General features: G+C 47.3%; 1 protein-coding gene across 2 annotated transcripts in view; it reads left to right on the top strand.

The window, feature by feature from the left end:
* The first annotated feature begins 628 nt into the window (after window positions 1-628).
* Window positions 629-13,623, top strand: part of LPGAT1 (lysophosphatidylglycerol acyltransferase 1) — a 74,014-nt gene continuing 61,019 nt past the window's right edge. Inside the window, exons 1-3 of one of the 2 annotated variants that reach the window (XM_084788613.1) lie at window positions 638-781; window positions 992-1,150; window positions 1,874-2,138. In XM_084788613.1, coding sequence (XP_084644739.1) covers window positions 1,064-1,150; window positions 1,874-2,138 — 352 coding nt within the window. In that variant the 5' untranslated portion in view covers window positions 638-781; window positions 992-1,063. Of the gene's footprint in view, window positions 782-991; window positions 1,151-1,873; window positions 2,139-13,623 lie in introns of both variants that reach the window. The other variant, XM_084788614.1, reaches the window with a different exon arrangement.

Raw genomic sequence — 13,623 nt, 5'->3', positions numbered from 1 at the left:
CAACAGGAGACTCTGGGTCTGTAGGGACTCTGGGTCTTGGTGGCTTGGAGTTCCCACGGCCATTGTATTGGGTATCAGTTCTATTTGTCTGTAAAGACCACTGGGTTCTCACTGATCTGTCCGCCCCCCCCCCCCCCGGTGTGTGTGGTGTGTGTGGTGTGTGTGTGTGTGTGTGTGTGTGTGTGTGTGTGTGTGTGTGTGTGTGTGTGTGTGTGTGTGTGTGTGTGTCCGGGATTGAAACCTTGTCACTCAGGTTCAGGTGCTTTCCAGACATACTTCCTGGCACTTAGAAGAATTGATTTAAAACGCTAGACCGGTAATACCTTGAGGGAAGGTTCAGAAGAAGAGCCCTGGGCTCGAGCGGAGAAAGAGCCTGAAGGAGCCTCCACAATGCAGCGCGGCGGCCCTTCTGGCTGACAGGGGTCCCGGTGCGCCGGGAGGGCCTGCCGTCCTTCCTGACCCGCCGGGAGTCCCGCTCGGCGAGGTCCCGGGCCTAGGCCGGCGTCCCCGGGGCGAGCGCCCACCACACGGCGGACCGGGGGGCTCCGGGGGAGCGGGAGCGGGGAGCGGGCGCGCCTTCGTTAGAGGGCGCTCGGGGGCGCCGCCGCTTCCTCCCGCCAACCCTCCCCGCCCTCGCCGCGCCCCGGGGAGGGGGGGAACCGAGTCTCCTCGCCGCCCGGGACCTGGAGCCGGGAGGGCCGCGCCGCCGCCGCCGCCTCCTTCCGCCGGCCATGCATTCTTCCGGCTCCCGCAGCCCGGGCCGGGCGCCCGCCTGCCCGAGGTAACCGGGGCGGCGCTGGGGGCGGGGAAGGGCGCCTGCCGTTGGTCGCGTGGCCTGTGCGGGCGGCGGCGGCGGCAGCGGCGACCCGAGCGCCCAGGGCGCCGTAGGCCCCGGGGAGGAGGCGGGGGCGCGGGGCAATCGCCCGCCTCCCCGGGACCCGCCCCGGTGACAGGTCCGGCCTCTGAGTCCCCGCCGCGCCTCTGTCCACAGGCAGCCGCGAGGGGACTAGGGCGCCCGCGCGCCCGCTCGAGCGCCGCGCCTCGGGCCGCCGCAGCCGCGTCCATGACCGCGACCCCCGGGCCCGGGACTCCCGCCGCCGCCGCCGGCCCTGGGCCCTGTCGCCGCCGCTCGCCGCCCGCGCCCACTGAGGTGAGCCCGCTCGGGAGAGGGAGAGAGAGATTCCCGGCTGAGGATACCTGGCTGCGGGGAGGCGAGCGGCTGAGGAGACCCCGAGGCCGGCTGCTCACCTGGGGAAACCGCTGTCCGAGCCTCAGCCGGGCGTCGCGGGCTCCGCATCCCTCGCCCCTCCGCTTCACCTTCTGGGTCCTGCTCCCCTCCATCCCCATCCCCCACCCCCTCCCCGCTGGCTTCCTCTCACCTCCATCCTCCTTCCTGGGCCCCTCTTCCTTTCCTTCCCCCTCAAAGACAAGGAAAAGCGAACGCCCCGCCGCCGCCGCCGCGGACCAGCCCCTGGGCAGCCCCGGCGCACGCATGGCCGGGTGTTGAGCAGCCGCCGCCGCGGCGGGACCCCGGGTCGCCGTGCGGAGCCGCGGACGGTGCCGGGCGGAAGCGGGTCGCGCGCGGGGCGGCCCCCCGGCTAGCGGGACGCCCTGAGCGTCGGCTAAATATACTCGGCCGTGGCCCGCGCCCCGCGGAACAGCTCCCTTGACCTTGTGCGGCTCCTCCCTCCTCTCTGTCCCCCCTCTGGAATTTGCCCTCGAGATTTGCGGCACCCGGAGAGCTTAGACCCTCGTGCCTGTCTTCTCGTATTTTCCGCGCCAGGGGGGGGGGGGGAATCTCTGTGCTGCCGACTGCTTTAGATGGCGTTGTATCCGTCTTTCCTTTTGAAATGATTTTTCCTTTCATCCCCAGAAAGACGGCGCCGACGCCAATGTGAGAATGGCTGTGACCGTGGAAGAAGCTCCGTGGCTGGGCTGGGTCGCAGCGAAAGCCCTGATGAGATTTGCCTTCATGGTCGCCAACAACCTGGTTGCTATTCCATCCTACATCTGCTATGTGATTATACTGCAGCCCCTCCGAGTGCTGGACAGTAAGCGCTTCTGGTACATTGAAGGACTCATGTACAAATGGCTTTTAGGAATGGTGGCTTCCTGGGGATGGTACGCTGGATACACAGGTAAGAGCCACAGCGCTTTAGTGCACAGGAACCACTTTGCAATGCTGCGCCTAAGTCAGGAGCCATGATTGAATGTATGTTATGCTTTTGGTTGAGAATGCTTTGGCTACCAGGAGGAAAAAGTCTTGCGGGATTTCTCATCGGAATCTCAGCTAGGAAAGCCTGATGTTTTCGGAAGTACAATTTTATAATTAAGTATTGTTGATTCCTTAAATAGCGTATTTCTAATGTGATCGATACCGACATATTAAAATTGGCCTATAAAAGCTTTCATAGAGGAATAGGATCGCATTATATAGGACTTGAGGGCTTACACAGTGAAGAAGATGTAAGATAAGTAGTGCATAAACATGGGAAATTTAGAAACGCCTCGGAGCCATATTCCTGCTCAAACAGTTTATTAAGGTTTTTTTTTCCATGTAGTGTAATTCTGCACTATGTTAATGTTTTAAGGCACGCTCCCCCTCCTCATTTCTGTTAAGTATGTTTCTTTTGTTTTCTAGAATTTATATTTTATCTCATAAGTCTATTAATAACATTTAAAATTTTTTCATGTGTTAAGCAAATTAGCCCTGAGTGCCTTAAGTGGACTTTTGTTTTTGCTTTTAAACTGGATTATGGGGAGACAGAACAATACTATGGTGAAGTGGACTTTCATAGCACTCAATGAGAAGTGCTGTTCATTTTCTACCTATAAACTGTACATATTTTGACAACTTCCATTTCTGCCCAAATGTTGTATCCTTTATTTTCTTTCATTGACTTATTTCTTCTTTAAGATTAAAATAAGGGGTGAGGTTTCTAGCACTTGTGAGATGTGGAAACTTCTATTATGGAAACAAATCTGGGGGCAGATTCCTTAGCAAGTACGCTGCCCTTCATAGCCAGAAAGAGTGGAGGGTATTTGAAGGGTCAGGCGGCAAACCGGTTCTCCATTTTAAATTCTGTCTCCCTCTTGCCTGCACTGTCTGCATCTGCATCCATACACAGCAGGAAAGGGTCTGGCAGCTGCCTGCTGTGTGAGAACATGGCCTCTGTGCCCCGGATGAAGGCTGTTTGCGTCCACCATGCCATCTGTTTCTGTACGCCCCTGGGATAGAACCTGCGTCGCTTCTTTGTAATGAGCTGTTGAGATGCCAGCTTTTTGATGCTGTGGGTAGCTGGTCCTCTTCAGTGCTTGGTAGCAATGGTAATGGCAGAGAGAAAAATGAAGTTCCTGCCTGTAGTGCTAAGTCTCATCTTAACTGCACTGCTGTCTTAAGACTGGCTTTGCTTTCCCAGGTATCCTATATAGTAACTGATGGATTTGTTCTTTGCACCGTATACTAAGTTTGCTTGTTTTAAATGAGCTTATAGGATTTCAAAAACAGCTTCTATCTTTTTTTTCTCCTAAAGAACAATGAAATAACTGAAATATCTGTACTTGTATGTAATATATTTTTATGTGTGTCAGCCCAATTAAATAATTAGTCATTGACCTTGAGACTATGAGACTTACAGTGCTGCTGCCTGAAGTTTGAACCTATCGTCACAGCTCAGCTGCAGTTGTCCTTTAGTTGCTTGTTTTGTTTATGTGTCCTAGGCCACCTCTGAACTCACACTGTAACCCAAACAGGCACTGAACTCAGAGCAGAGCATGTCTCCTGCCTCAGCTTCCCCAGTACTGGCCTTACGGTGCTTGCCTCCAGCTTAGTGGTCATGCTGTGACCTCTGTATTTTAGTATCTTTGAAACATTGGCTCTTCTGCGCTACTGCATGTTGACAGTCTGATCAGTTTCTCCTCAGATTTTAGTTTGCATATTTTCATTGAGTTTTCTCATGAGCACAATACTTGATTTCGGAGAGTCTGGTCACAATCTGATCGTAACAGATCAGTTAAGTCAAACAAAGTAGGAATCAATTTTGTTGAAAGCCTGAGTGAGGGTTAAAGATGATAAACCTACACAGGAATCCTGAGCTCCTGTCTTCACATTATGAACCTCATTTCTTCCCTTTCTGTCAAGAGGACAGTAGGCATTTGCTTTTCTTTCACAGATGGAAAGTTGAATAATGTCAAAGGAATTCTCAGAAGATCTGCTTAGTAGCTTGGTGTTAGGACATTTGCCCAACATAAACAGATTTATGAAACACATAAAAAAACAAACAAACAGGGCTCCTTACTAGTGTACAGGAAGATTTACTGAAACTCTATAAAGAGGCAGGCATTATAAAAGTGGCTCCTTAGACACGCATGGTTCTTGGCCCGAGAGCCCGTGAGCCTTGGTTTGTTTTTAGGTCCTTTTGTTAGTCACCTGTCATCATCACATCTGTGTCTCGTGACTGTGTTCTGTTAGGGTCATACTAGCAAGTCCAGTATGTTCAAGTTTTCTAACGAAAACTGCCAAAATTTTGTTGAAAATCCACTTAAAAGGAAGTTTTTAAAAAAGATTTATTTATTATTTATACAGTATTCTGCCCCCTGTGTGCTTGCACACCAGAAGAGGGCACCAGTTCTTACTATAGATGGTTGTGAGCCACCATGTGGTTGCTGGGAATTGAACCCAGGGAAATTGTGACTATTAAGTGCGCTGCCCTGTATGGAGCAGCTAGGTGGATGTGAATTAATTCACATTTCCTCACACCTACTGCATTTCAGCTCTCAATTCTGGGTTGCTTAGGGGCTGCTGACTGGAAAGGACAGGTATAGAGCGCATCATTAGAGAAAGTTCTACTGGGCAGAATAATTATTGCTTTGGCTTTTTTCCTTTCTGAGGAAAATTGCATTTATTTCTTATCAGGAGAACATCTTCTTTTTGATCTAATGGACTTCTGGGCCAGGGATATAGCCTAGTGGTAGAATACTTGCAGCATGTATAACTAAATAAACAGGTTCCTTCGGCATATACAGGAAGATTTATTAAACTTGTGTAAAGAGGCAAACAAAGTGAGTCCTTCAATTACACCTATGGTTTTTGGATGAGAGCTGAGGAGGGCCGTAAGCCCCAGAGCCTGTTCTGTTCCTGTTGGTTGGTTTTCAGAGAGGACCTCATTATGATGACACAAAGCCCTGGGACTTGTGGGGCTGCCACTCACAATGAGTGTCTTTACACGGCTGAAGGTACTGAGACTTTACCAAACTAGGCCGGCCTTGGACTCACGGTGATCCTCCAGTTTCACCCTCTCACATGCTGGGCTTCACATATGAGCTACCACAGACAGCTTCCCAGAAGTTTGTATTTAGTTTGTCTTCTCAGAAATGGACAACCACCTGTAGACACAGGAGACAGGACAGGGATTCGCTGGCCTTTCTACCTCTTCCTGACTTTGTCTTGTCAGGGGAACACATTTCTTGAAAGGACTCTAAGGACAATGATGGGGTTTGTGCCGCCTCACTTGTGACTAGGAGGTGGTGAATATTGCTACCACCAGCTCTTCAAGGGCAAATAATATATAGACATTGCATACTGGGGACGAGTTCAAGTTATACTGCTTTGCCCGGATACTTTGAAGGCAATCTGAAAAAGAGACTAGCTGAACCACTGATGTACTTCTGTGTGCGTTCCTTGGACCTGGAGTAAATTAGCCTATCTGTTCTCCAACTCAGTGAAGACTGACAAATCTCTGAGAGAGATTGTATTTTAAAACAAAATGTGCTTGTGTTTGACTTTGATTCACTTGTTTTGGTAAAGTCATTGTTATCCGTGCACATTTCATTAAAGTCTTAGTACATTAAACAGTGTAAAGATACTCACTGCATCTCTGTAGAGGCCTGGGGCTTGGAGCTTTGCTGCCAAGCTCGCTTTGCTTAGCAAATGCTGCTTTCCTTAGATTGGGTGTTTACCTGTGCTGGCTGTAGGGAAAGCTGATGCAGATGAGGTTTGGTTCCCCTCAGATCCCAGGCTTTGATGGCCATATAGGTTCACCTTTGTGGCTTCTTTGACTGTTTGGTAGTGTGCATCTGTGCCAAATCTGTGCCAAGTGGTGATGCAGAGTGTGGTGATTTAGTTTTTTTGTTTTTTTGTTTTTTTTTTCTGTTACTTTAATTTTATTTTTTACTGTGAGTACAGAGGCATGTGGGCAGCATAATTCTTCTGGTGGGAAGAATACTGCAGCTTGCGCTCCCCACTCACTGGTGGGTAGGGTGCTTGTCTCTGTCTTACCACAGGCTCTTCTTTATGATCTTAGAGCCTGACTCATTGCCTGATGTCCGTAGGGTGCTTGGTCAGTGTGTTTGAGGTAGGAGTCTCATGTCCCAGGCTAGCCTAACTCACTGTGAAGGGGAGCATGGCCTTAACCTCTGCCCATACTGCCCCTACCTTCTAGCTGCGGGGATTATAAACGTATGCCGCTCCCTAGGAGCTGGGGTTGGTTTTTCTCAGGAGATAGAAGTTAGGGCCAGACACATGCTTTTTGAAGCCCTCTGCCCTTGAGTTACACCTCCCAACCCAGCTGCTTCTCTCTCTCTCTCTCTCTCTCTCTCTCTCTCTCTCTCTCTCTCTCTCTCTCTCTCTCTCTCTCCTGAGGATTTCTCTATGTAGTCCTGGCTGTCCTGGATTCGCTTTGTAGGTCAGGCTGGCTTTGAATTCACAGAGATCCTCCTGCCTCTGCCTCCCTGAGTGCTAGAATTAAAGGTGTGTGCCACCACGCCCAGCTTCTTTCACTGAATGCCTTCCTGATATCAAGGTGGCTACAGGCTATATACAATATGAACCCTGAACCAGATTATATGAAGTAAGTATTTGTTCATTTAATATGCTTGTTTGTTTTTAAGCTTGTTGTTTGCTATGTAGCTTTGGCTGGCCTGGAACTCACTATGTAGATTTGTTTGCCTTTGCTTCCCAAGTGTTGGGAATTAGAGGTGTGCAGCACCGTGCCCAGCCCTCATTTAATGTGTTTACTGAGCTTGTGCTGTGTGTAGCAGCAGGGGCCCTAGAGCAGTGACCGGAGCTCGCAGCAGCACAGGTAGGAAGCCAGTGCTCCAGCGAGGGAAGTGTGCTGTGCGGAGCTGGTGGAGAGGTGCTCCTGCTCCTGCCTCACGGTGGCAGCTGCGGCAGGTGCTGAGAAGGGATGTGCACAGTACATAGGGAAGGAGAGGGAGGCTTCAGTTTTCTGGTGCAGTGTGTGTGTGGGGCGTGGGAGTTGCCACTGCCCCATTAGGGAAAGCTTTCTCTGTAGGACCTTTCCCCCCTTAATTCTATCATTGGCACTTACAATAGACTTAGAATTTTGAATAATTGTCAGTTATAAATTTGCATCTTTGTGGCAACAACATTAGTTAATGCATATTGGAACATAAAGTTAAGTAGCTCTGAGCACTTCCGGTTAGTGAGTGTGCCATTTTACTCCACTTCCCTATTTAGTCATGTCATACTTACAGCAGTTTGCTACTGTTGTTATTCCCTCTCCTTTTGTTACTGATGTTGAAACAGAAACAGAGGTTTTACAGTTACTTCCCCTTAAACATTAACTGAATTGATGTTTGTCACAGTTTGTTTCTGTCTTCAGAGAGCCAGTATTGATCTGTAGATCATGTTCCTGCACTGTTTCTTAGTTTTACTGTCTTCTTTGCCCTTTGTTTCAGAGGTGAGCTCTCTGCAATCATTCCAACATCTGAAAGCAGTATTACAACTGTGTTTCTGTAGAAGCTAAAATAGTGTAACTTAACTGTGCCTGTTCTTTAATTTTGTTGTTGTTGTCCAGATATTTAAGAGGGTTTGTATTTTTGTCTCAGTTCTTTATATCATGTTCTTAGTTCTCTATTTAATAACCTTGATGAAGAAAGGTGAAATTCTTGTTAATCCTCCTTTCTTCCTGTTGTCCATCTCCATCATTCGATTTTAGTCATTTTCATGAACTTTTTTCTTTTTTTAAACGAGACAGGGTCTCACCGTGTAGCTCAGGCTGCCCTGGAACTCACTATATAGACCTTGTTTCCAACTCAGAGGGATCTGCTGGCCTCTGCCTCCCAAGTGTTGGGACCTGCAGGTGTGGACCACTATGGCCAGCGGATTTCATCATTTAGTATGCAGAACTCTATTGTTATGTGTGCTTTTGTGTGTACTTTGATTTGTGAGCTTCAAGGCTATTGTCTCCCAGCTGTTACATTAAGGTGTCCCTCTTGAGTTTTCTCCTCACAATTTTATTAGCTTTTATGTAGTGTTATGGCTTGTAGTTTATTCTGCTTTATCAATCTTTGTCTGTTCTTGTCTTAACTCTTCACTCACATGTACGTAATGGTCACTTAGATATTGGGGGAGCTTTTCCCAGTCATCCCTGCGTTGACAGAGACTCACCTTCTACTAGTGCAGACTGAGCTTTCCAAATCTAAAAATCCAGAGCCTGGAATGTTCCAAGATCTAAAACTTTACACCTGATGCCACAGGGGAGAACTTCTTATCTGAACTCATGTTTTTTTTCTTTCTTTTTCTTTTTTAAAGATTTATTTATTTATTATATATGAGTACCTTATCTGTGGAAGAGGGCATCAGATCACATTATAGATGGTTGTAAGCCACCATGTGGGTGCTGGGAATCGAACTCAGGACCTCTAAAAGAGCAGGCCGTGCTCTTAACCACTGAGCCATCTCTCCAGCCCCATTCTTTTGGTTTTTTGAGACAGGGTTTCTCTGTATAGCCCTGGCTGTCCTGGACTCACTTTGTAGACCAGGCTGGCCTCAAACTCACAGAGATCCACCTGCCTCTGCCTCCTTGAGTGCTGGGATCGCAGGTGTGTGCACCACAACTGGCTTTCATCTGACTTCATGTAATTAGTCCATACAAAAGGTTTGACACACTAAAAATGGTTTGTAAATCTTTCTTCTTCTTCTTCTTCTTCTTCTTCTTCTTCTTCTTCTTCTTCTTCTTCTTCTTCTTCTTCTTCTTCTTCTTCTTCTTCTTCTTCTTCTTCTTCTTCTTCTTCTTTTCTAGATAGGGTTTCTTTGTGTAGCCCTGGCTGTCCTGGACTCACTTTTGTAGACCAGGCTGGCCTCGAACTCACAGAGGTCTGCCTGCTTCTGCCTCCCGAGTGCTGGGATTACAGGCTTGTGCCACCACACCCTGCTCAAATCTACTTTCTTATCTTCAGGCTATGCTCAGAAGGAATATATGGAAAATGAATGACTTTCCTATTAGACATGAGCCCTATTCCTCCTAAATTTCATTGTAAAGACAAAAACAAAAACAAACCCAAACCCAGTAAGCTGAATTCAAAATGATTACAGACATTTTGAATAAGTTATGATTAACCTCTTGTTTCTCAATGAGGGATCATGGGAATAAAATAAGGACATTTTCTTACAACATTTTCAGAGCTTCCTTTATGTTGCTTTACCCTTAAAGGACAACTCAGCAGGTTATAAAATTCCTGGCTCACAATTTGCTGTAGGAGCTTACAGTACTGCACACATGCCTTTTGCCATTTAATAGTACTGCAGAGGTGTTGGACACCGATTTCTCATTCAAGTTAGTGATTTGGTGGTTTTGGTTTGTATGCCCAATGGAGTCTCTCTTTATTCTGATATGTAGTAACTTTACTAAGATTGCTGTGGCGGTTGAACTCTGTTTTTCCTATGTGATCTTTATAGATTTAAGTATTTTTTGTTGTCGTTTTGTTATTTGAGATAGGGTCTCACTATGTAGACCAGGCTAGTCTTGAATGCACAGAAAGACCTGCCAGCCTCTACCTCCCAAGTGCTGGGATTAAAAGTGTGTGCTAAACTCAAATATTTTATTTCAAATTTGTATCTTTAAATTTTTTTTTTTAAATTTAGTTTATTCACTTTGCATCCTGGTCATAGCCCTATCCCTCCTCTCCTCCTAGTCCCATCTTCCCTCCCTCTCTTCCGTCCCCCTCTCCTGCTCCTCAGACAAGGAGAGCCTCCCTTCCCCTTCATACTTATAAAGTCACATCAGGGCAGAGCGTGTCCTCTTCCCCTGAGGTCTGGCAAGGCAGTCCCGCCAATCTTTAAATGTTTATTGCAATTCATTGCTTTGGTTTCCTGCAATATCTCTTTGTATGTTTTTTATATTAATTAGTTTCTACTTAATTATCTTTACTTTTTTATTGTATTGTGTGTGCATACATGTGTGTGTAGACGGTGCCGGGTGGTGGTGGCGGCGCTCGCCTTTAATCCCAGCACTTGGGAGGCAGAGGCAGGTAGATCATTGTGAGTTCAAGGCCAGCCTTGTCTACAAAGTGAGTCTAGGACAGTCAAGGTTACCCAGAGACACCTTGTCTTGAAAAACAAAACAAAACAACGTGTATGTAGTCTGTGTGTGTGTGTGTGTGTGTGTGTGTGTGTGTGTGTGTGTGTGTGTGAGAAAATAGCCTGAAGGATTGGTCCTTCCCTTTTACCACATGGGTTCGGGGGTTCAAACTCAGGTGGTCCATCTTGGTCACCCACTGTGCCATCTCCCAGGTCTTTCTCCTTGAATTCCTTTGTTTTTATTATTTGAGACAGAGTCTCATTTAGCCTAGGCTGGCTTTGGACTGTGTGTGCAGCTGAGAATGACCTTGAACTCCTGGTTCTCTCAAGTGCTGAGGTGTGTCACACACCACAATCGGTTTTTCTCTTTGATTTTGACACTTCTTCATTTGTTTATTTCTGTTTTTATCGTCTGTTTTATGCAATATCTTTTGTTCTCCTTTATATTTCTTTTTCATTTCTATAATTAAAATTATTCCCGTGTCTTTGCTGAATTCTGCCAGCCCTTACTTTCCTCATTCCTATACCCTGGACATTCTCCCTTGAGTTCTTGCCTTTTGTTTTGTTGTTGTTTGTAGTCTTATTCACAGGAGTTTCATTGATTGTTGCAAATCCAGGCAAGAATACTTAGTTCCAAGTTTTACTTTCTCCATTATAATTACCCTGAGGAATGCTCTCTGGTTCCTATTGTGTTGCTTAGTGCTGTGCCAGGTGCTTTTTTATTCCTTATAATGTAATTGCTTGAATTTTCTGGGGTTGTTATTGTAGAAGGTTTGGATGAGGCCAGGTAGATTTCTAGATTTCTTCCTCATTTTGCACATACAGCACCTGGATGTGTTTGTCTGTGTTGCTGTAAGGCTTCTCTCTTCCTAAGTCAGACGGAGTCTGGGAAGCCTTCTACGGCCCAGTCTGTGCTCCACACTCCTTCCCTTGCAGCTGTGGCTGGGTTGACAAAGCCCTTGCGGAGCAGAGTCAACCCCTCCTCAGGGAGTGCGTTGCCACTCCTGCTTTCCTCCCCTGAGCTGTTTGGACTCTTGATCATTACCAATTACCATAGTTAAGACTTGTCTCTTGTAGGCTCCTGTAAGGAAATGTCATCAGGTTGAATGGAAGGGATTGCACCTTTGCTACCTCAGTAGGGGCTGTGATGAGATAGGAAACTAATGTTATTCTAGTTCTGGTCTGTTGTCCACCTCGAAAACTGCAAGGGCCACCATTGTCCCCTAGTTTTTCGTGATTACTATTCCCAATATAAAATTCAGATTTATTGAGTACCGTATTTTTTGGACCATAAGACACACCAAAGTGGTGTGTGGGGAGGAGCAAATTAGTGTGCACCTTATGGTCTGATTGCTGTTTTTACTGTTTTTCTTGTTTTACTGCTCTAAAAACTAGGTACATCTTATAGTCGGAAAAATATGGTATGTGGCTTTTGTTTTGTCTTGTTTTTAAGTCAGGATTTCTCTGTGCAGCCATGGCTGTCCTGGAACTCACTTCTAGGCCAGGCTGGCCTTGAACTCAGAGATTTGCTAGTCTCTGCCTCCTGCGTGCTGGGATTAAAGGTGTGTACCAGCACTACCTGGCTGAGTACTTGGCTTTTATGAGTTCTTTGTAGTTTGTAAGCTAACATTCATATTTAGCGCTTGAAGTGCTTATTTGACCTTGGCAAAACTTAAACTTAGAAAATAATTGTCAAAATTTTAAATATAGGTGTATTTCATAAAATAGTGAGCTACTCTTAGAAACTTAGAAATTGAGCAAAGCTCTTGGCTGGAGCTGGGCAAGGGGTCTGCCCTGCATCCTCCAGGTCACCAGTGTCGCTTCTTCTTTGACACAGTCACTGTGGTCTGTGGCTTCACCTGGGTCCTGAGACCTGGAGTGTACTCTCTGCAGAACTTAAGCTGTCTTACCAACCAGGCAGCATCTGTTGGACATGACGGTTGTTTTCTATACGCCGTAATATAGTATAATACCTAAGTGCTGCTCCCCAAGACCAGCTCCGGGAGCAGCGAAGAGGGGAGAAGAGAGATGGATCTGCGGTAGGGAGGATTGAGCAAGCGGTGAAAGGCTGGTTAAGGGAAAACAACTGTTGGTTGAACAACTAGCTAGAGGAACTAGTTGTTGAGGAGAGGTTGGGGAACGGAGGAAAAAGAAACACTCAGAGATTCAGGCTTATGCGAAGGTCTTAAAAGCCCAGGAGAACTTCTCTTCTGGCTCTCCATCTGTCGCTGTCTCTGACTCACTTGATGTCTGTCTGACTCCTTGCTTGCTGTCACCCATCTTCTCTCTCTCTCCCTGCTGCTGTCACCATCTTCTCTCTCTCTTCCTGCTGCTGTCACCATCTTCTCTCTCTCTCTTCCTGCTGCTGTCACCATCTTCTCTCTCTCTCTTCCTGCTGCTGTCACCATTTCTCTCTCTCTTCCTGCTGCTGTCACCATTTCTCTCTCTCTTCCTGCTGCTGTCACCATCTTCTCTCTCTCTTCCTGCTGCTGTCACCATCTTCTCTCTCTCTCTTCCTGCTGTCACCATCTTCTCTCTCTCTCTTCCTGCTGCTGTCACCATCTTCTCTCTCTCTCTTCCTGCTGCTGTCACCATCTTCTCTCTCTCTCTTCCTGCTGCTGTCACCATCTTCTCTCTCTCTCTTCCTGCTGCTGTCACCATCTTCTCTCTCTCTCTTCCTGCTGCTGTCACCATCTTCTCTCTCTCTCTTCCTGCTGCTGTCACCATCTTCTCTCTCTCTTCCTGCTGCTGTCACCATCTTCTCTCTCTCTCTTCCTGCTGCTGTCACCATCTTCTCTCTCTCTCTTCCTGCTGCTGTCACCATCTTCTCTCTCTCTTCCTGCTGCTGTCACCATCTTCTCTCTCTCTCTTCCTGCTGCTGTCACCATCTTCTCTCTCTCTTCCTGCTGCTGTCACCATCTTCTCTCTCTCTTCCTGCTGCTGTCACCATCTTCTCTCTCTCTTCCTGCTGTCACCATCTTCTCTCTCTCTCTTCCTGCTGCTGTCACCATCTTCTCTCTCTCTCTTCCTGTTGCTGTCACCATCTTCTCTCTCTCTCTTCCTGTTGCTGTCACCATCTTCTCTCTCTCTCTTCCTGCTGCTGTCACCATCTTCTCTCTCTCTCTTCCTGCTGCTGTCACCATCTTCTCTCTCTCTCTTCCTGCTGCTGTCACCATCTTCTCTCTCTCTCTTCCTGCTGCTGTCACCATCTTCTCTCTCTCTTCCTGCTGCTGTCACCATCTTCTCTCTCTCTCTTCCTGCTGCTGTCACCATCTTCTCTCTCTCTCTTCCTGCTGCTGTCA

The sequence above is a fragment of the Acomys minous genome (assembly GCF_964271855.1).
Source record: "Acomys minous genome assembly, chromosome: 1".
Taxonomy (NCBI): domain Eukaryota; kingdom Metazoa; phylum Chordata; class Mammalia; order Rodentia; family Muridae; genus Acomys; species Acomys minous.
The sequence above is the reverse complement of the archived record's forward strand: the minus strand, read 5'-3'. Positions and strand labels throughout refer to the sequence as shown.